Source organism: Panulirus ornatus, chromosome 31, assembly GCF_036320965.1.
Source record: "Panulirus ornatus isolate Po-2019 chromosome 31, ASM3632096v1, whole genome shotgun sequence".
Taxonomy (NCBI): domain Eukaryota; kingdom Metazoa; phylum Arthropoda; class Malacostraca; order Decapoda; family Palinuridae; genus Panulirus; species Panulirus ornatus.
Genome location: NC_092254.1, coordinates 5,159,104 through 5,182,133, shown reverse-complemented (window position 1 = coordinate 5,182,133; position 23,030 = coordinate 5,159,104). Strand labels below are relative to the sequence as shown.

Here is a 23,030-nt window from a genome sequence, read left to right as displayed (position 1 = left end):
TGGGCCATTCTTTCGTCTGTTTCCTTGTGCTACCTTGCTGATGCGGGAGACAGCGACAAAGCATAATAAAATATAAATATATATATATATGAGTGGATGGGTCATTTTTCGTATGTTTCCTGGCACTACCTTGCTGACACACGAAACGGCGATCAAGTATAATAAATAAAATAAATATATATTGATCCCAGAGAACAGGAGAAAGAATATTGCCCATGTATTCCCTGCGCACTGTAGAAGGAGACTAAAAGGGGTGGGAGAGTTGGGCTGGAAATCTTTCCCTGCAGTTTTACTTTTCCAAAAGGAAGAGGTGAGTGGACTAAGTGAGAATTTTTCCCTCTATGGCCCAGTCATCTGTTCTTGACGCTACCTTGCTAATGCAGGAAATGGTGAATATGTACGAAAAAACACATATATTATCTATGGTGAAGGGAAAAAGAATACTTCCTACATATTCCCTATGTGTCGTAGAAGGCAACTAAATGTGGTGGGAGCAGGCGGGCTGGAAATCTTCCTCTCCAGTTTTACTTAAAAAAAAGGCTTGGTCATCTGTTCTTGAACGCTACCTTGCTGATGTGGGAAATGGTGAATATGTATGAAAAATACACATATGTATGTGTGTGTGTGTGTGTGTGTTGGTGTCCACATTAAATATATAAACACATTTATTAACTAAATACATAAATAAACTACATTACATACATTTCATCCCTACATCATAATTACATGATTCTTGCTTGCTTTTTTTTACTTCACAAAAGTAATTATATACAGTTTTAACACTCAACTGAGGTATCCTTTCCAACCATCAAAATCCATTTTTCCAGTTGGTTAAAAAAGTCTTTAACCTTACAATTTCAAAGATATTCATATATCAATGAAAAAAAAAAATACACGAGTACATAAGCACTTGAAGTGACATGGCCACCCCTTGGAGAGGTCCTAGGGAGGGCAAGTGACAGATATATAGACAGACAGTACATTCTGTCCACTATTTTCATTCAAATAATGTGTAAAAGTTCTGATGATATTTCAACATAATGCACTTCAAGAGTATGGGAGTAAGGCCAATGAATCTGTTACATTGTTTATGTTACCTACATCAAAAAACTGTTTAATAACTGTTATGCTAAATCTTATATACAAAATCTTTTCTTCTTATGATCAGTGTGATGCATTAACTTAGTAGGTACTAGCTGGAAAGCAGTCGACAACCAGGGAGGTATATTAATAGTACTACCCACCTGGGTACTGGGAGGGTTAGCATTGGCTTCATTGTGAGCCACAGCACTTCGGTGGTTGTCAAATTGTGTTCCTCTGACCTAGGTGTCTTTTCTTTCTGCCTTACCCACACCTGGACTACTGGCATTCTGTCTGCAAACATACAATCTTCTTGTCATACACAACACTTGATAACACTTGACTCATACAACTCAATCCTTGTAACTAGTTTTTCCTGTTGTGAGCATTATGCACTAGCCCTGCCTCTAGCAAAATGGTAGGAGAAATAGATAGGAGCAGTAGTTAGGAGCATTTACACTGGAGCAATAGGTATAGTAGGTAGGAACATTAGTCAGGAGCATTAGGTAGTAGTCAATAGGAATATTAGGTAGCAATCCTTGCAAACACTGCCCTAAAGTTGCCTTCTGTCAGTGGCCTATTAAGGGTGAGGCACTAAAGTCAAAACAGAAAGCACTGGAGTTCACTAGCTGTAAAGACTCTATTGCCAAGGTCACCTCCTTGAAGGAGTTCCATGTGGGAGCAGGCATCAGAGATATACACAAGTGGATAGATTCATTAACTTTTTTCACAATAGCAAAATCAGATGAGTCTGATGCAGTGCTGTCAAGGTCAGGTAGGCACTTGCAAGTCTCTTGTGCTTAAAAACACCTATCTTATCTTGGTCAACTTTTAATGCTTGAAGAGTCCGAGTCCATAAAATTACTCTCCTCATGACCCAAAAGACAGCTATCTGTGTCAGAGGAGTGCAAACTGACAACCACTGAAGTGCTGGCCCACCACATAACTATCACTATCCCAATACTCAAGCCTTCAAGTTATGCTTCCTTTCATAACTTGAAATGGAGCTCAGTCTCTTGTAGAAACCTAACAGGTCCATTACACATGACCATTCCCTAAAATCATGTTCTGTCTCACTTGGGTAGCTTATCTCTGCAATACAAGTAACAGTAAAAAATATATATAAAGAAGTGCTATATGGAAATGGTATAGGCTTAAGTATAAACAAAGATCCTCCAGAAGGGTGGTGAAGGAGGCTCATGTGATGACTTTCAGCACCTGTATTATCAGACTTCATGTAAGTCACCCATTGTTACTATTTGAAAAGTCCCTAAGTCACCAGCCACACTGCCTGCATATTGAGATACAGCATATGCAATCATACGAATGTCATGATATTGGCTTATAGTTTAAAATATGCTTGTGGACAAGTCCTCATATGATGACTCCCAGCACACTCATAATGTGCCTGCCAGCATATAAATTCAGGCCAAAGACTTAAGAACAAATTATAAAATGGAGCCTAATTTCTTCACTCCTGGTATCCAATTTCTACCAGTTTCCAGATCACCATTTTAATACATCATTCAGAAATATTTAGTTACTGTAACCAAATAAGAAGTCCTCTAGAACTAACTTACTGTATCACTGATAATATTCAGTATTTAGCATCACAGTATAATAACAACAGTGCCTACCTTTCATCATAACATTTTACTGCAATTAAGTAGTTTCCGTAGATTACTGTGATTTATGACATCAAATAACCTGTTTCAACAAACTAATGAAAATAAATACAATGACAGAAGGATCACCAAGATTAGTCTTCTTTTGTCTGTTTTGATCCAAGGTGTTCCTCAAACTTCTTAAATTCATTCTCAACCAGACTGTCTTCCACATCTTTCACTTCAACCACTTCAACAACCTGAAAATAAATTGCATTGATACTGTATACATGTTTATACAAAATATATGAATTAATGAAGTGACTCGCATGATTCAATAAATCACTTACTGAAGTGACTCATACAACTTAATAAATCACTGCCAATCTACCAGAAAAGGTTCTTAAACCATGAATATTCTGGAACTTTTCTGTAAAAAAAAAAAAAGGTTTACATAATTTTTTTTCCGCTGTCTCCCGCGTTTGCGAGGTAGCGCAAGGAAACAGACGAAAGAAATGGCCCAACCCACCCCCATACACATGTATATACATACGTCCACACACGCAAATATACATACCTACACAGCTTTCCATGGTTTACCCCAGACGCTTCACATGCCCTGATTCAATCCACCGACGGCACGTCAACCCCGGTATACCACATCGATCCAATTCACTCTATTCCTTGCCCTCCTTTCACCCTCCTGCATGTTCAGGCCCCGATCACACAAAATCTTTTTCACTCCATCTTTCCACCTCCAATTTGGTCTCCCACTTCTCCTCGTTCCCTCCACCTCCGACACATATATCCTCTTGGTCAATCTTTCCTCACTCATTCTCTCCATGTGCCCAAACCATTTCAAAACACCCTCTTCTGCTCTCTCAACCACGCTCTTTTTATTTCCACACATCTCTCTTACCCTTACGTTACTTACTCGATCAAACCACCTCACACCACACATTGTCCTCAAACATCTCATTTCCAGCACATCCATCCTCCTACGCACAACCCTATCCATAGCCCACGCCTCGCAACCATACAACATTATTGGAACCACTATTCCTTCAAACATACCCATTTTTGCTTTCCGAGATAATGTTTTCGACTTCCACACATTCTTCAAGGCTCCCAGAATTTTCGCCCCCTCCTCCACCCTATGATCCACTTCTGCTTCCATGGTTCCATCCACTGCTAGATCCACTCCCAGATATCTAAAACACTTTACTTCCTCCAGTTTTTCTCCATTCAAACTTACCTCCCAATTGACTTGACCCTCAACCCTACTGTACCTAATAACCTTGCTCTTATTCACATTTACTCTTAACTTTCTTCTTTCACACACTTTACCAAACTCAGTCACCAGCTTCTGCAGTTTCTCACATGAATCAGCCACCAGCGCTGTATCATCAGCGAACAACAACTGACTCACTTCCCAAGCTCTCTCATCCCCAACAGACTTCATACTTGCCCCTCTTTCCAAAACTCTTGCATTCACCTCCCTAACAACCCCATCCATAAACAAATTAAACAACCATGGAGACATCACACACCCCTGCTGCAAACCTACATTCACTGAGAACCAATCACTTTCCTCTCTTCCTACACGTACACATGCCTTACATCCTCGATAAAAACTTTTCACTGCTTCTAACAACTTGCCTCCCACACCATATATTCTTAATACCTTCCACAGAGCATCTCTATCAACTCTATCATATGCCTTCTCCAGATCCATCAATGCTACGTACAAATCCATTTGCTTTTCTAAGTATTTCTCACATACATTCTTCAAAGCAAACACCTGATCCACACATCCTCTACCACTTCTGAAACCACACTGCTCTTCCCCAATCTGATGCTCTGTACATGCCTTCACCCTCTCAATCAATACCCTCCCATATAATTTACCAAGAATACTCAATAAACTTATACCTCTGTAATTTGAGCACTCACTCTTATCCCCTTTGCCTTTGTACAATGGTACTATGCACGCATTCCGCCAATCCTCAGGCACCTCACCATGAGTCATACATTAAATAACCTTACCAACCAGTCAATAATACAGTCACCCCCTTTTTTAATAAATTCCACTGCAATACCATCCAAACCTGCTGCCTTGCCGGCTTTCATCTTCCGCAAAGCTTTTACTACCTCTTCTCTGTTTACCAAATCATTTTCCCTAACCCTCTCACTTTGCACACCACCTCGACCAAAACACCCTATATCTGCCACTCTATCATCAAACACATTCAACAAACCTTCAAAATACTCACTCCATCTCCTTCTCACATAACACTACTTGTTTATCACCTCCCCATTTGCGCCCTTCACTGAAGTTCCCATTTGCTCCCTTGTCTTACGCACTTTATTTACCTCCTTCCAGAACATCTTTTTATTCTCCCTAAAATTTAATGATACTCTCTCACACAACTCTCATTTGCCCTCTTTTTCACCTCTTGCACCTTTCTCTTGACCTCCTGTCTCTTTCTTTTATACATCTCCCACTCAATTGCATTTTTTCCCTGCAAAAATCGTCCAAATGCCTCTCTCTTCTCTTTCACTAATAATCTTACTTCTTCATCCCACCACTCACTACCCTTTCTAATCAACCCACCTCCCACTCTTCTCATGCCACAAGCATCTTTTGCGCAATCCATCACTGATTCCCTAAATACATCCCATTCCTCCCCCACTCCCCTTACTTCCATTGTTCTCACCTTTTTCCATTCTGTACTCAGTCTCTCCTGGTACTTCCTCACACAAGTCTCCTTCCCAAGCTCACTTACTCTCACCACCCTCTTCACCCCAACATTCACTCTTCTTTTCTGAAAACCCATACAAATCTTCACCTTAGCCTCCACAAGATAATGATCAGACATCCCTCCAATTGCACCTCTCAGCACATTAGCATCCAAAAGTCTCTCTTTCGCGCGCCTGTATATTAACACGTAATCCAATAACGCTCTCTGGCCATCTCTCCTACTTACATACGTATACTTATGTATATCTCGCTTTTTAAACCAGGTATTCCCAATCACCAGTCCTTTTTCAGCACATAAATCTTCAAGCTCTTCACCATTTCCAACAATGAACACCCCATGTATACCAATTATTCCCTCAACTGCCACATTACTCACCTTTGCATTCAAATCACCCATCACTATAACCCAGTCTCGTGCATCAAAACCACTAACACACTCATTCAGCTGCTCCCAAAACACTTGCCTCTCATGATCTTTCTTCTCATGCCCAGGTGCATATGCACCAATAATCACCCATCTCTCTCCATCAACTTTCAGTTTTACCCATATTAATCGAGAATTTACTTTCTTACATTCTATCACATACTCCCACAACTCCTGTTTCAGGAGTACTGCTACTCCTTCCCTTGCTCTTGTCCTCTCACTAACCCCTGACTTTACTCCCAAGACATTCCCAAACCACTCTTCCCCTTTACCCTTGAGCTTCATTTCACTCAGAGCCAAAACATCCAGGTTCCTTTCCTCAAACATACTACCTATCTCTCCTTTTTTCACATCTTGGTTACATCCACACACATTTAGACACCCCAGTCTGAGCCTTCGAGGAGGATGAGCACTCCCCGCGTGACTCCTTCTTCTGTTTCCCATTTTAGAAAGTTAACAAAATACAAGGAGGGGAGGATTTCTGGCACCCCGCTCCCGTCCCCTCTAGTCGCCTTCTACAACACGCGAGGAATGCGTGGGAAGTATTCTTTCACCCCCACCCCCAGGGATAATATATATATATATATACATACACATACACATACACATACATACGCACATATACACACACACACACACATATACATATGAAAAATGTAAGAAATAATTTAGAAACTGAAACTTCTAGCTTGAAATGAAATGAAAAAATGAATGTCACATAATGGTTCAACCTCTGGCTATGGAAAAGGGAAAATGTATAATTCATTTACACAAACATCAATAGTAGTTCTCATCAATTTAACCACTGTATCAATAAGCTTCAATGTCTAGGCTACATTTTTTCCAATTTCACTATTTTCTTGTCAAAGCACCATGTATGAAAACTATCACTCCAGTAACACAACTATAAACATTTACTTCCCCTTTAAAAAATAAAATATAACTATAAATATACTTGGAGTGATAAGGGAGACGAAAGTAAAACTAAGGAAAAAGGGTGGAGAGATGGAGTGTAGTCATGAGGTATGGTGGTTAACGACAAGCCTGTTTGTGGATACTGTGTTGTTTCTGAGAGTGAGAAGGAGCAGCAGAGGGTTGTAAGTGTATTTTATGATGTGTGTAAGCATGTAAGTAGAATTAAAATAATGGTGTTTGAAAGGAAACAAGGTGAAAGTAAAGATTTTGCAAAGCTCTATAGGGGGAAAAAGACTGTAATAGGAGACTTACTTTAAGTACTTGAGAGCTATAATTGGTAAGTTTGGTGAAAAGGGAGTTAGCAGTACACGTTAGAAGTCATTGTGTCCTTCAATAGTATAAAGAAGGATGACATGTAAGCATAGTGTTCCTAGCCCTGACCTACATAGCCAAAACATTGACATGGGATGAGTTACAGAGCTCAACTGTAAAAGACTAGGCAGAGGAAATGAGTCATCTGAAAGGAGCAAGTGGTATGACTAGATGGAATGAAGAAAGTAATGAGGAGGTGTATGTAAGATTTAGTTTGGGAGGGAATGCAAAGGGAATGAATTATGGAATGGTAGAGTGGAGGAAACATAATTTGGGGTGGTTTGGGCATGTAAAAATACTGTAAGACAGGGAGTTTACAAGGGGAGTGTATGATAGTCCCATTAAAGGGGTTGGTGTGAGAGGAAGACCACTTGTAACATGAGCAATACAATAGGTACTGGAAGGAGAGAAATGGGGAGGACTGCGTGGAATGGTGTATATAGGCGAAGTATGTAAGGACTCGTTTGATAAAGCCATCCACGTGATGGGAGTTCATGGAGGGAATGAGTGTTAGAGATACAGATAGAATAAATGTTCATGGCTGTAACTAACAATTTTCATTCATACTTGCCATTTCCTGGTGAGGCAGCACCAGGAACTGACAAAGAAAAGGCCTAAGTCACTCGCATCCACCCTCTAGTGGTCATGTGTAATGCACTCAAACCACAGCCTTACATATGATGCATTACCAATCTCAAGCTCAGGCAAGCCTAATACAGAATTATCTTTCATTTATCTAACTTAAAGAGGCCTTAACAAAAAATAGCTGATGTTACCTCTGGAATGTAGAACTGTAGCATATTTTGAACACCATTCTTTAAAGTGACAACAGAGGAGGGACAGCCAGTACAAGAACCCATCATCTGAAAAAAAATACGAAATGAAAACAGAACGAGCAAGAGATGTCATGGATGAAAAAATCCCAATCAAATGAGAACAAAAGGAATAAAATTTGGGGGGAGGAGGAGGAGAGAAGTAAGAAGTGGGGAGGAAATGCAAGCAATGACCATGAGGGATAAAGAAAGGAGGGAATGAAGTGAGGGTAGGGGAAAGAAAGTGGGAAAAGGGAAGGGGAGGAAAAAGCTGGGGGAATAAGAGAGATCAGGAAGGAAGCTGATATGAAGGATGGGGTGGGGCATAAGGAAGGTAGGAACATGAAGGGCTTACAAACAACAAAGAAAAATAAACAAAGAAAGATAAAGAAGCACTTAAGTATGCTTTCTTTGCAACTGTCTTCACCGCAGGCAAATATGAGAGAGCCTGTAGAAAATTAGGTATATCATTTATATTTGTATAATACAGAATGTAAAATTAAATTAATGGTGAAATTATTCACTATATATTTTCATTTTTGTTCTCCAACCTATATTCAACATATCAAATACTTGATTTGATTACCTTTAGGTAAACAATGCCATCATTAAATCCCCTGAAAAGAATGTCTCCACCATCTTCCTGGACAGTGGGACGAATGCGTGTGTCAAGCAATTCTTTGATCATTGCAACTGTCTCATCGTCATCATCACATCCAGCTGAAAAGTAAAGAGCATTTCTTCCTGAGAATAATGTATTATTCAAGCCATAAGAACAACTCGTCAATAAGTAAAGACCTAATTTTGCTAATTTAAAGATAAACAAGCAACCCCTTTACACCAAAAATTCATTGTGAGTGAGAAAAGTTTGAAGTTATGCAAGATGGTTGAGTGCAATGTACAAATGGATACTGATGCTCAGCTATCACACCTAATCTCTGCTTCACTATTTGGTGTTTCTCTCTTATAATGTCTATGAAAAAGAAAAATCAGAATAAAAATTTAAGATTTTGACTAGTAGTGTGGCAAAGACAACAGATACTCTGGTGAGTGATTCTTCTCTTAAAAGTAGTTGCTTTACCAAATGGGATAATACAACAGGCACTGCTGCAATACTGTATTGCCTTATAACCTCCTCACACTCCCAAAAATTCATCCACTCTACCCTAAACTATGCCTCACCTGCCTGATCTTCCATCCTCTCAAAAGACAATATACCACAGCAGCAAGCCACACAAAACTGAGCACAGAACAATCACTGGATGCCTAACAACCACGTACATTTAACACACAATGAAACAAGGATCCTGCCATGATAATCTCACCAACCTCAAAATTCTCAGCACTTAGTTCTTTGCAACAACATTAGACCCTTCCCACCCAAATCAATACATAACTAACCCACAACGCCCAAGTTGAAATAAAAAGCTTACCCCTGCCTCACACTTCAGCAGCCTGTTATCACAGATACCTCCTACCTCCAAAAAAAGAAAACTGCAGTCACAATTTAAAGACTTGACCAATGATAAACTCAATCAGATGAAAGTTGAAAAATGCCATGAGGAAAGAACACATTTATTTTTATTATACTTTGTCGCTGTCTCCTGTGTTAGCAAGGTTGCACAAGGAAACAGACGAAAGAATGGCCCAACCCACCCACATATACATGTATATATATACACGTCCACACACGCGCATATACATACCTATACATCTCAACGTATACATATATATGTTGTTGAATGTGTTTGATGGTAGAGTGGCAGATAGGGTGTTTTGGTCGAGGTGGTGTGCAAAGTGAGAGGGTTAGGAAAAATTATTTGGTAAACAGAGAAGAGGTAGTAAAAGCATTGCGGAAGATGAAAGCCGGCAAGGCAGCAGGTTTGGATGGTATTGCAGTGGAATTTATTAAAAAAAGGGGGTGACTGTATTGTTGACTGGTTGGTAAGGTTATTTAATGTATGTGTCATTCATGGTGAGGTGCCTGAGGATTGGCAGAATGCTTGCATAGTGCCATTGTACAAAGGCAAAGGGGATAAGAGTGAGTGCTCAAATTACAGAGGTATAAGTTTGTTGAGTATTCCTGGGAAATTATATGGGAGGGTATTGATTGAGAGGGTGAAGGCATGTACAGAGCATCAGATTGGGGAAGAGCAGTGTGGTTTCAGAAGTGGTAGCGGATGTGTGGATCAGGTGTTTGCTTTGAAGAATGTATGTGAGAAATACTTAGAAAAGCAAATGGATTTGTATGTAGCATTTATGGATCTGGAGAAGGCATATGATAGAGTTGATAGAGATGCTCTGTGGAAGGTATTAAGAATATATGGTGTGGGAGGCAAGTTGTTAGAAGCAGTGAAAAGTTTTTATCGAGGATGTAAGGCATGTGTACGTGTAGGAAGAGAGGAAAGTGATTGGTTCTCAGTAAATGTAGGTTTGTGGCAGGGGTGTGTGATGTCTCCATGGTTGTTTAATTTGTTTATGGATGGGGTTGTTAGGGAGGTGAATGCAAGAGTTTTGGAAAGAGGGGCAAGTATGCAGTCTCTTGTGGATGAGAGAGCTTGGGAAGTGAGTCAGTTGTTGTTCGCTGATGATACAGCGCCGGTGGCTGATTCGTTTGAGAAACTGCAGAAGCTGGTGACTGAGTTTGGTAAAGTGTGTGAAAGAAGAAAGTTGAGAGTAAATGTGAATAAGAGCAAGGTTATTAGGTACAGTAGGGTTGAGGGTCAAGTCAATTGGGAGGTAAGTTTGAATGGAGAAAAACTGGAGGAAGTGAAGTGTTTTACATATCTGGGAGTGGATTTGGCAGTGGATGGAACCATGCAAGTGGAAGTGAATCATAGGGTGGGGGAGGGGGCAAAAATTCTGGGAGCCTTGAAGAATGTGTGGAAGTCGAGAACATTATCTCGGAAAGTAAAAATGGGTATGTTTGAGGGAATAGTGGTTCCAACAATGTTGTATGGTTGCGAGGCGTGGGCTATGGATAGAGTTATGCGCAGGAGGGTGGATGTGCTGGAAATGAGATGTTTGAGGACAATATGTGATGTGAGGTGGTTTGATCAAGTAAGTACTAATAGGGTAAGAGAGATGTGTGGTAACAAAAAGAGTGAAGTTGAGAGAGCAGAAGAGGGTGATTTGAAATGGTTTGGTCACATGGAGAGAATGAGTGAGGAAAGATTGACAAAGAGGATATACGTGTCAGAGGTGGAGGGAACGAGAAGTGTTAGACCAAATTGGAGGTGGAAATTCCAGATGGAGTGAAAAAGATTTTGAGTGATCGGGGCCTGAACATGCAGGAGGGTGAAAGGCATGCAAGGAATAGAGTGAATTGGAACGATGTGGTATACCGGGGTCGACGTGCTGTCAATGGATTGAACCAGGGCATGTGAAGCGTCTGGAGTAAACCATGGAAAGCTCTGTGGGGCCTGGATGTGGAAAGGGAGCTGTGGTTTCAGTGCATTATTACATGACAGCTAGAGACTGAGTGTGAACAAATGGGGCCTTTGTTGTCTTTCCTAGTGCTACCTCGCACACATGAGGGGGTTGTTATTCCATGTTTGGCGAGTTGGCGATTGGAATGAATAAAGGCAGACAGTATGAATTATGTACATGTCTATATATGTATATGTCTGTGTGCGTATATATATGTATACGTTGAAATGTATAGGTATGTATATTTACCTGTGTGGACGTGTATGTATATACATGTGTATGTGGGTGGGTTGGGCCATTCTTTCGTCTGTTTCCTTGCGCTACCTCGCTAATGCGGGAGACAGCAACAAAGCAAAATAAATAAATAAATAATATATATATATATATATATATATGCTCTGTGGAAGGTATTAAGAATATATGGTGTGGGAGACAAGTTGTTAGAAGCAGTGAAAAGTTTTTATCGAGGATGTAAGGCATGTGTACGTGTAGGAAGAGAGGAAAGTGATTGGTTCTCAGTGAATGTAGGTTTGCGGCAGGGGTGTGTGATGTCTCCATGGTTGTTTAATTTGTTTATGGATGGGGTTGTAAGGGAGGTAAATGCAAGAGTCCTGGAAAGAGGGGCAAGTATGAAGTCTGTTGGGGATGAGAGAGCTTGGGAAGTGAGTCAGTTGTTGTTCGCTGATGATACAGCGCTGGTGGCTGATTCATGTGAGAAACTGCAGAAGCTGGTGACTGAGTTTGGTAAAGTGTGTGGAAGAAGAAAGTTGAGAGTAAATGTGAATAAGAGCAAGGTTATTAGGTACAGTAGGGGTGAGGGTCAAGTCAATTGGGAGGTGAGTTTGAATGGAGAAAAACTGGAGGAAGTGAAGTGTTTTAGATATCTGGGAGTGGATCTGTCAGCGGATGGAACCATGGAAGCGGAAGTGGATCATAGGGTGGGGGAGGGGGCGAAAATTTTGGGAGCCTTGAAAAATGTGTGGAAGTCGAGAACATTATCTCGGAAAGCGAAAATGGGTATGTTTGAGGGAATAGTGGTTCCAACAATGTTGTATGGTTGCGAGGCGTGGGCTATGGATAGAGATGTGCGCAGGAGGATGGATGTGCTGGAAATGAGATGTTTGAGGACAATGTGTGGTGTGAGGTGGTTTGATCGAGTAAGTAACGTAAGGGTAAGAGAGATGTGTGGAAATAAAAAGAGCGTGGTTGAGAGAGCAGAAGAGGGTGTTTTGAAATGGTTTGGGCACATGGAGAGAATGAGTGAGGAGAGATTGACCAAGAGGATATATGTGTCGGAGGTGGAGGGAACGAGGAGAAGAGGGAGACCAAATTGGAGGTGGAAAGATGGAGTGAAAAAGATTTTGTGTGATCGGGGCCTGAACATGCAGGAGGGTGAAAGGAGGGCAAGGAATAGAGTGAATTGGAGTCATGTGGTATACAGGGGTTGACGTGCTGTCAGTGGATTGAATCAAGGCATGTGAAGCGTCTGGGGTAAACCATGGAAAGCTGTGTAGGTATGTATATTTGCGTGTGTGGACGTGTGTATGTACATGTGTATGGGGGGGGGGTTGGGCCATTTCTTTCGTCTGTTTCCTTGCGCTACCTCGCAAACGCGGGAGCCAGCGACAAAGTATAAAAAAAAAAAAAAAAAAAAAATATATATATATATATATATATACATATATATATATATATATATATATATATATATATATATATATATATATATACACACAGACATATACATATATATACATGTATATAATTCATACTGTCTGCCCTTATTCATTCCCGTCGCCACCCCACCATAAATGAAATGACAACCCCCTCCCCCTGCAAGTGCGCAAGGTAGCACTAAGAAAAGACAACAAAGGCCACATTCATTCACACTCTGTCTCTAGCTGTCATGTATAATGCACCGAAACCACAGCTCCCTTTCCACATCTGGGCCCCACAGAACTTTCCATGGTTTACCCCTGACGCTTCACATGCCCTGGTTCAATCCACTGACAGCATGTCGACCCCAGTACACCACATCGTTCCAGTTCACTCTATTCCAAGCACGCCTTTCACCCTCCTGCATGTTCAGACCCCGATCACTCAAAATCCTTTTCATTTCATCTTTCCACCTCCAATTTGGTCTCCCACTTCTCCTCGTTCCCTCCACCTCTGACACATATATCCTCTTTGTCAATATTTCCTCACTCATTCTCTCCATGTGACCAAACCATTTCAAAACACCCTCTACTGCTCTCTCAACCACACTTTTTATTACCACACATCTCTCTTACCCTTTCATTACTTACACAATCAAACTACCTCACACCACACATTGTCCTAAAACATCTCATTTCCAGCACATCCACCCTCCTCCGCACAACTCTATCTATAGCCCACGCCTCACAACCATATAACATTGTCGGAACCGCTATTCCTTCAAACATACCCATTTTTGCTTTCCGAGATAACGTTCTTGCCTTTCACACATTTTTCAACGCTCCCAGAACTTTCGCCCCCTACCCCACCCCATGACTCACTTCCGCTTCCATGGTTCCATCCGCTACCAAATCCACTCCCAGATATATGAAACACTTCACTTCCTCCAGTTTTTCTCCATTCAAACGTCCCTCCCAGTTGACTTGTCCCTCAACCCTACTGTACCTAATAACCTTGCTCTTATTCACATATAATCTCAGCTTTCTTCTTTCGCACACTTTACCAAACTCAGTCACCAGTTTCTGCAGTTTCTCACCCGAATCAGCCACCAGCACTGTATCATCAGTGAACAACAACTGACTCACTTCCCAAGCTCTCTCATCCACAACAGACTGCATACTTGCCCCTCTCTCCAAAACTCTTGCATTCACCTCCCTAACAACCCCATCCATAAACAAATTAAATAATCATGGAGACATCACGCACCCATGCCGCAAACCGACATTCACTGAGAACCAATCACTTTCCTCTCTTCCTGCTCGTACACATGCCTTCTAACAACTTGCCTCCCACACCATATATTCTTAATACCTTTCACAGAGCATCTCTATCAACTCTATCATATGCCTTCTCCAGATCCATGAATTATATTTTTTTTTTCTATTATACAAATTTGTCATTTCCCACATCAGCGAGGTAGCGGTAAGAAAAGAGGACTGAGCCTTAGAGGAAATATCCTCACTTGGTCCCCTTCTCCATAAATGCTACATACAAATCCATTTGCTTTTCTAAGTATTTCTCGCATACATTCTTCAAAGCAAACACCCGATCCACATGTCCTCTACCACTTCTGAAACTACACTGCTCTTTCCCAATCTGATGCTCTGTACATGTCTTCACCCTCTCAATCAATACCCTCCCATGTAATTTCCCAGGAATACTCAACAAACTTATACCTCTGTAATTTGAGCACTCACCTTTATCCCCTTTGCCTTTGTACAATGGCACTATGCAAGCATTCCGCCAATCCACAGGCACCTCACCATGAGTCATACACATATTAAATAACCTTACCAACCAGTCAACAACACAGTCACCCCCCTTTTTTAATAAATTCCACTGCAATACCATCCAAACCCGTTGCCTTGCCGGCTTTCATCTTCCACAAAGCTTTTACCACCTCTTCTCTGTTTACCAAATCATTCTCCCAAACCCTCTCACTTTGCATACCACCTCGACCAAAACACCCTATATCTGCTACTCTATCATCAAACGCATTCAACAAACCTTCAAAATACTCACTCCATCTTCTCACATTACCAATTCTTGTTATCACCTCCCCATTAGCCCCCTTCACTGATGTTCCCATTTGTTCCCTTGTCTTAAGCACTTTATTTACCTCCTTCCAAAACATCTTTTTATTCTCCCTAAAATTTAACCATACTCTCTCACTCCAACTCTCATTTGCCCTCTTTTTCACTTCTTGCACCTTTCTCTTGACCTCCTGCCTCTTTCTTTTATACATCTCCCACTCATTTGCATTATTTCCCTGCAAAAATCATCCAAATGCCTCTCTCTTCTCTTTCACTAATAATCTAACTTCTTCATCCCACCACTCGCTACCCTTTCTAATCTGCCCATCTCCCACGCTTCTCAAGAGGTTAGAAGAAATGTTAAACGACTTAGACAAAGCAGCTGCTTGGATCTTAACCAAAATGATGCCCTTGTCCTCTAGAGGGATTACAAATCTTGCAGGTGCCTTCTAGAAGATTATAATCATATAGAATGTAAAAAGGTAGCAGATTTGGATGGTATTGCAGTGGAATTTATTAAAAAAGGGGGTGACTGTATAGTTGACTGATTGGTGAGGTTATTCAATGTATGTATGATTCATGGTGAGGTGCCTGAGGATTGGCAGAATGCTTGCATAGTGCCACTGTACAAAGGAAAAGGGCATGAAAGTGAGTGCTCAAATTACAGAGGTATAAGTTTGTTGAGTATTCCTGGGAAATTATATGGGAGGGTATTGATTGAGAGGGTGAAGGCATGTACAGAGCATCAGATTGGGGAAGAGCAGTGTGGTTTCAGAAGTGGTAGAGGATGTGTGGATCAGGTGTTTGCTTTGAAGAATGTATGTGAGAAATACTTAGAAAAGCAAATGGATTTGTATGTAGCATTTATGGATCTGGAGAAGGCATATGATAGAGTTGATAGAGATGCTCTGTGAAAGGTATTAAGAATATATCGCGTGGGAGGCACGTTGTTACAAGCAGTAAAAATTTTTTATCGAGGATGTAAGGCATGTGTACATGTAGGAAGAGAGGAAAGTGCCTGGTTCTCAGTGAATGTTGGTTTGCGGCAGGGGTGTGTGATGTCTCCATGGTTGTTTAATTTGTTTATGGATGGGGTTGTTAGGGAGGTGAATGCAAGAGTTTTGGAAAGAGGGGCAAGTATGCAGTCTCTTGTGGATGAGAGAGCTTGGGAAGTGAGTCAGTTGTGGTTTGCTGATGATACAGTGCTGGTGGCTGATTCATGTGAGAAACTGCAGAAGCTGATTACTGAGTTTGGTAAGGTGTGTGAAAGAAGAAAGCTGAGAGTAAGTGTGAATACGAGCAAGGTTATTAGGTACAGTAGGGTTGAGGGACAAGTCAACTGGGAGGTAAGTCTGAATGGAGAAAAACTGGAGGAAGTGAAGTGTTTTAGATATCTAGGAGTGGATTTGGCAGCGGATAGAACCATGCAAGCGGAAGTGAATCATAGGGTGGGGGAGGGGGCGAAAGTTCTGGGAGCGTTGAAGAATGTGTGGAAGTCGAGAATGTTACCTCAGAAAGCAAAAATGGGTATGTTTGAAAGAATAGAGGTTCCAACAATGTTATATGGTTGCGAGATGTGGACTATAGATAGAGTTGTGCGGAGGAGGGTGGATGTGCTGGAAATGAGATATTTGAGGACAATATGTGGTGTGAGGTGGTTTGATCGGGTAAATAATAATAGGGTAAGAGAGATGTGTGGTAATAAAAAAGAGTGTGGTTGAGAGAAGAAGAGGGTGTTTTGAAGTGGTTTGGTCACATGGAGAGAATGAGTGAGGAAAGATTGACCAAAAAGATATATGTGTCAAGAGGTGGAGGGAATGAGAAGTGGGAGACCCAAGTGGAGGTGCAAAGATGGAGTGAAAAAGATTTTGAGTGATCAGGGCCTGAACATGCAGGAGGGTGAAAGGCGTGCAAGGAATAGAGTGAATTGGAACAATGTGTTATACCGGGGTCGACGTGCTGTCAATGAATTGAACCAGGGCATGTGAAGCATCTGGAGTAAACCATGGAAAGTTCTGTGGGGCCTGGAGGTGGAAAGGGAGCTGTGGTTTCAGTGTATTATTACATGACAACTAGAGATTGAGTTTGAACAAATGTGGCCTTTGTTGTCTTTTCCTAATGCTACCTTTTCCTAGCGCTACGGGGGGAGGGGGTTGTTATTTCATGTGTGGTCGGGTGGTGATGGGAATGAATAAAGGCAGACAATATGAATTATGTACATGTGTATATATGTATATGTCTGTGTGTGTGTATATATGTATACGTTGAGATGTATAGGTATGTATATTTGCGTGTGTGGAGGTGTGGACGTGTATGTATACACATGTGTATGTGGGTGGGTTGGGCCAGTCTTTCATCTGTTTCCTTGTGCTACCTCACTAACGCAAGATACAGCGACAAAAAAAAAAAGTGTAAAAAGGCCTGCCACTCATCTAACACATGACATTATTTCGAGAGGCCTAAGAAAATTTCTTCTCCACTATTTGTTGAAACAACTGTTTATCCCCCTCATTCTCCCTCCTAGTAACCCTCACTCCACCATGATATCACCTTCTCTCATCACCATGATTTTTGATAAGTCTAATAACTATAACATCCATGCAGTAGCAGTTAGTGTCGCTGACCATACTGCATTCACAGGCTGCATTGGTTTAACTCCTGATTGCAGCAGCTGGTCCACAGTCAACCCAGCTGTTTATCCCCCCCTAAGGGGTAGTAAATAGATTGGGTACCCAGCTTAGGCTAGGGTTTCCCATGTTCACAAGGAAGCGCCAAGGAAAGATAAAGTAAGGCAACATCCACTTACATCCACTCTCCAGCTGTCATGCAATATATATGATATTTAATGAAATGGTCTCAATTAGGGTATCCAATTGACTGTGCTGTGCCAGCCAACAAAAAAATAATTACCACTCATCAGACAGCAGTTGCTAAATCAGATAATTCAGGGGGAGATGCAAACTCCATGGTAAAGAAAAAGACCCATAAAGGTTACTAGTAATATGATAAGTGGATATCAAACAAGAAGCGGGAAAAGTTAGAGATGTGACAGTGGAAGCCCTCTACAGGGTCGTCAGGATGGTAGAAATTTACAAGATTGTATAACACTAAATAATCTCAGTAACTGAAATCCTTTTGCCAAAAATAAAAAAATCTGAGCAGTAAGGTATGGCATCACAAAGTACATAACACTACAACATTTCTTTCAGTAATGTGTCAAGCTATTCTAATTCAGCATTTCTATGGAAAATGCATTACCATGATGTACAAGAAGCATCAAAAAGGCCAATTTACTTGTTGGAAATATGACATAAGCAATGTAAGACTCATAATTTTCAATAAAAAAGGGAAATCAATATGTTTCCTGTGTTAAAAAAAATGATAAAGAATGGCCTACTTATCATTCAGTTCTTGTACAACTGATTATGATGCCAGATCACAGTGAGTGTTTTACAGTCTAAAACCATTTATACATCAATCACTATCATACCAAAACCAAAAGCTGAATTAACCATTCTCACTTTATAGGTTGCCAACTGTTAAACTCTACAAAGTGGTATACTCAATTACAGCACTAATCTTTCAAAATTTTGAAAAACAAGAAAATTCAAATTCTTTTCTTCCACAATCAACAATTTTCACCTTACAGGTTGCCATTTGTTAAACTCTATGAAGTGGTAAATAATAAATGTTGCTCACCATGTTCACTCTCTGCCTGATTAACTTCATGAATCACGGGCAGTCCAGAGGTTAGGAAGTCCATGATGACAGCAAAGGCTTCTGGTTTAATAGTTCGCCATTCTGCTTCCTCATCATCCTATTGTCCAGATATAAATTACCACCATGCTACAAAAATACATCCAGGATCATTCAGTTAAAAAATCTTTTAATATGAAAAAATAAAATGGGTTTATAGTGACCAATATCTATATACTCATATATACATTTATACACATATATGGTATATATATGGAGTATAAGTTTATGCATGTATTTGAAAGGAGAAAGTTGAGAGTTAATGTGAATAAAAGTAAAGTTTTGACTTGGAGGGGAGAGACACTTTCGGTGAAGAGCGAGTTTGAATGGACAGAACTTTGAGGGAGTGGAATGCTTCTCATACCAAGGAAAAGACATGGCAACAGATGGAACCATGGGAATGAAGTAAGGCACAGGATGGGTGAAGGTGCTGAGGTCCTTCATGCATCGAGGAGTGTGTAGAAAGAGAGGTCACTGCCTATGAGACCAAAGATGGCTACACCTGATAGTACAGTACAGTAGTCTTATGGTACTGTATGGATACCAGGCATGGGCTTTAAATAGAAAAGTACAGAAGAGTGTGGACATGTTGGAAATTAAATGAGAGGAAATTTGATCAAGCAAGAAATGACAGGAAGGAGTGTGTGCTTGTAGGAAGAGTTGTGTCTGAGAAACTGAGGAGGGTGTACTGAAATAGTTTAGATACATGGAAAGCATGAGTGAGATGGGATTAATTAAGAGGTTATACATGTAAGAAGAGGAGGAAACTAGGGCTGAGATGAAAGCATGGAGTGGAGGATATTTGGGTGATTGAGGACTGAATGTGCAGGAGGGTATGATGCATCCATAGGATAGAATGAAATAAAGAAAGCTGGTATACAGGGAGTGATGAGCAGTCCATGGGCTGAACCATAGTGTATGAAGTGGTCACAGGAAACAAGTAGTGAGGTCTCAGGGCCTTAGGCATGGATAAAGAAGTCTGAATTTTTTTCATCTTTTTTTGAAAGATAGGAGCAATAAGAAACGAAACAAATGTAAAATATCTGGGTGACATCATAAAAAGGAAACTAGAATTTTGAAAACATATTGAGAAGACAGAGCTATTATGGAATGAGAGGCATGATTTTGAGAACTTTCACGGCAAAAAACAGAAAACTATTGATTTTATTATACACTGTTGTTGTCTCCTGCATTAGCGAGGTAGTGCAAGGAAACAGATGAAAAAATGGCCCAACCCACCCATATACACATGTATACACATACACGTCCACACACGCACATATACATACCTATACATTTTACGTATACATATATTTACATGCACAGGCATATACATATATACACATGCACATAATTCATACTTGCTGCCTTTATTCATTCCCGTCGCCACCCCGCCACATGTGAAATAGCATCCCCCTTCCCCCTGCGAGGTTGCGCTAGGAAAGGACAAAAGGTCAGATTTGTTCACACTCAGTCTTTAGCTGTCATGTGTAATGCACCGAAACCACAGGTCCCTTTCCACATCCAGGCCCCACAAAACTTTCCATGGTTTATCCCAGATGCTTCACATGCCCTGGTTCAATCCACTGACAGCACGTAAACCCCAGCATACCACATCGTTCCAATTCACTATTCCTTGCACACCTTTCACCCTCCTGTATGTTAAGGCCCCGATCGCTCAAAATTATTTTCACTCCATCCTTCCACCTCCAATTTGGTCTCCCACTTCTCCTCATTCCCTCCACCTCTGACACATATATCCTTTGTCAATCTTTCCTCACTCATTCTCTCCATGTGACCAAACCATTTCAAAACATCCTCTTCTGCTCTCTCAACCACACTCTTTTTATCATCACACCTCTCTCTCACCCTTTCATTACTCACTCGATCAAACCACCTCACACCACATAGTGTCCTCAAACATCTCATTTCCAACACATCCACTGTCCTCTACACAACCCTATCTATTGATAAAAATGTTTATTGTATGCAGAAGATGGAAAATTGAATACTGCTGTGTCATATGGTTACCAATAAAATACAAATAAATCAAGTGGCAATAAGGACACATAAAAATGCTTCAAAAATGACTTACCTTTGTAATGGTTATAAAGTCAGTTGACAGAAAAACCCCACGAACCCCCTCAATCCTGAACAGCAATTTAGCTAACGGAGAATTCTCAGCTGCACTGTTGTTGGCAAAGTTAGCAGTTCCAGACTCCAGCACCTACAAAGAGATGACAAAGAACTGAAGGATTGGTTTTAAAATCAATTCTATTGATAGAAATACACACTACGAAAATCTAGTGTCATAAAAGCATGATCTAAATTCACGTATATCTAAATAAACATAAAACAAATCACACAGACCTGGACTCCTGGTAAGAATTTGAGAGAATTTGGATTAGGTGTTTCCTGAACCTTGATGAACATTGATCGTATGGGAGCATGATAGAAGCTCCTCTTGCCAACCAACAGTTGTCTGAATCCACATGGTGAGGCTATAGCATTAGTGTTGGGTACCATACATACATTGGTAGGGAACACAGATGCACTGAAAGGGTCGAAAGAAATCTGCTATCAGCAACAATGTTAATAAAATGGGACCCATATGTGACTCGTATTAACAGACAATGTACTGTTTATTTATTCATTATGCTTTGTCGCTGTCTCCCGCGTTAGCAAGGTAGCACAAGGAAACACGAAAGAATGGCCAAACCCATCCACATACACATGTATATACATACACGTCCACACACACACATATACGTACCTATACATTTCAGGTTATACATATATATACGAAGACAGACATATACATATATACATATGTACATAATTCATACTTGCTGCCTTTATTCATTCCCTTCACCACCCCGCCACACATGAAATGACAACCCCCTCCCCCTGCATGTGCGCGAGGTAGTACTAGGAAAAGACAACAAAGGCCACAATGTACTATAATCAGAAATACAATTTGATTATGCTCTTCTAGTTCCCCTTAGTCATCTAGGTATACCAGAAAGGGTAGTTTACACATTTGCTTTGCATACCACACATGCATTATTTGTTATACTGTCCAAGATTATGTCTAATAGAAAACGATGAACATTAATGGACATAGCTGTTAACATCCTCTGATATGCTTCTTACACTACTTCATTTCTACACTTATCTAATATCAACATATGAATTACAAAGCTCAAATTCACTGGAAAATAAAAATGACTAATATCCACATCTACCAGCGATGAGAAGATGAACTATCACCATTAGGGGGAAATGTCGGGTTGCTGCGACTTTGTATTGGGGTTCACAGACCACTCCTAGAGGTTTCCCAAGTCTGGCATCAACCTATTTCCCATGATCCTCAAACCCCACACTATCGTTTTAGTTATCATTGTACCATTAGTCAACACCACTGTATTAGTTCGTCCCTATAAATAATCTACAAACGTCAGGGGTCTATCGTATAGGCCTTTCTTCCACTCAACCACAGTTACTCTCGCTGGGCCTAAAAGCTTCATTACTGTGTGTGTAATTAATATGTCGATGTCGACAGTTACAGTAACATGCTTTGGCATATCATGAAACATTCTGACAATACCTTGGGCAGCAAATACGAAGGAAAGTTTTGCCAGTCCGTGGGAGAAACATTAACCTTCCGGCCATCTTCCCAACAAAACATGCTACAATGTTTACAAGATTTGTATTTCATTATTTTACTCTAAGTCATAATTTCTTTGTAATAAAAAATGATAAAACTTCTTTTTTGTTTATCGTACACAATACGAATACTATATATATATCTATAAAACGTTTGTATCTAATGGATGATTCGAATCCGAAGATTCTTTCCCCGAACGTTTTTGTTGCAATTTTACAGATCCGACGCATTTTTGCGTAATATTTATTTATACAAAAATTTCGCCGTAACCTTAAAAGTAAAATACCAGATTTATATATATATATATATATATATATATATATATATATATATATATATATATATATATATATATATATATATGGTAATCTGCCTCACCACCCTATATATATATATATATATATATATATATATATATATATATATATATATATATATATATATATATATATATATATGGT

The 23,030-nt window shown here is 40.3% G+C and overlaps 1 protein-coding gene across 1 annotated transcript; it reads right to left on the bottom strand.

The window, feature by feature from the left end:
- Positions 1-647: 647 nt before the first annotated feature.
- LOC139758760 (NFU1 iron-sulfur cluster scaffold homolog, mitochondrial-like) lies at positions 648-22,652 on the bottom strand. The gene is made up of 7 exons (XM_071680531.1): positions 22,510-22,652; positions 21,273-21,456; positions 20,998-21,129; positions 18,846-18,963; positions 8,555-8,688; positions 7,933-8,019; positions 648-2,944 (listed from the first exon to the last, which is right to left on the bottom strand). Exons 1-7 carry the CDS (start codon positions 22,572-22,574, stop codon positions 2,840-2,842), a joined length of 825 nt encoding a protein of 274 aa, XP_071536632.1. The 5' UTR covers positions 22,575-22,652; the 3' UTR covers positions 648-2,839.
- Positions 22,653-23,030: the final 378 nt, after the last annotated feature.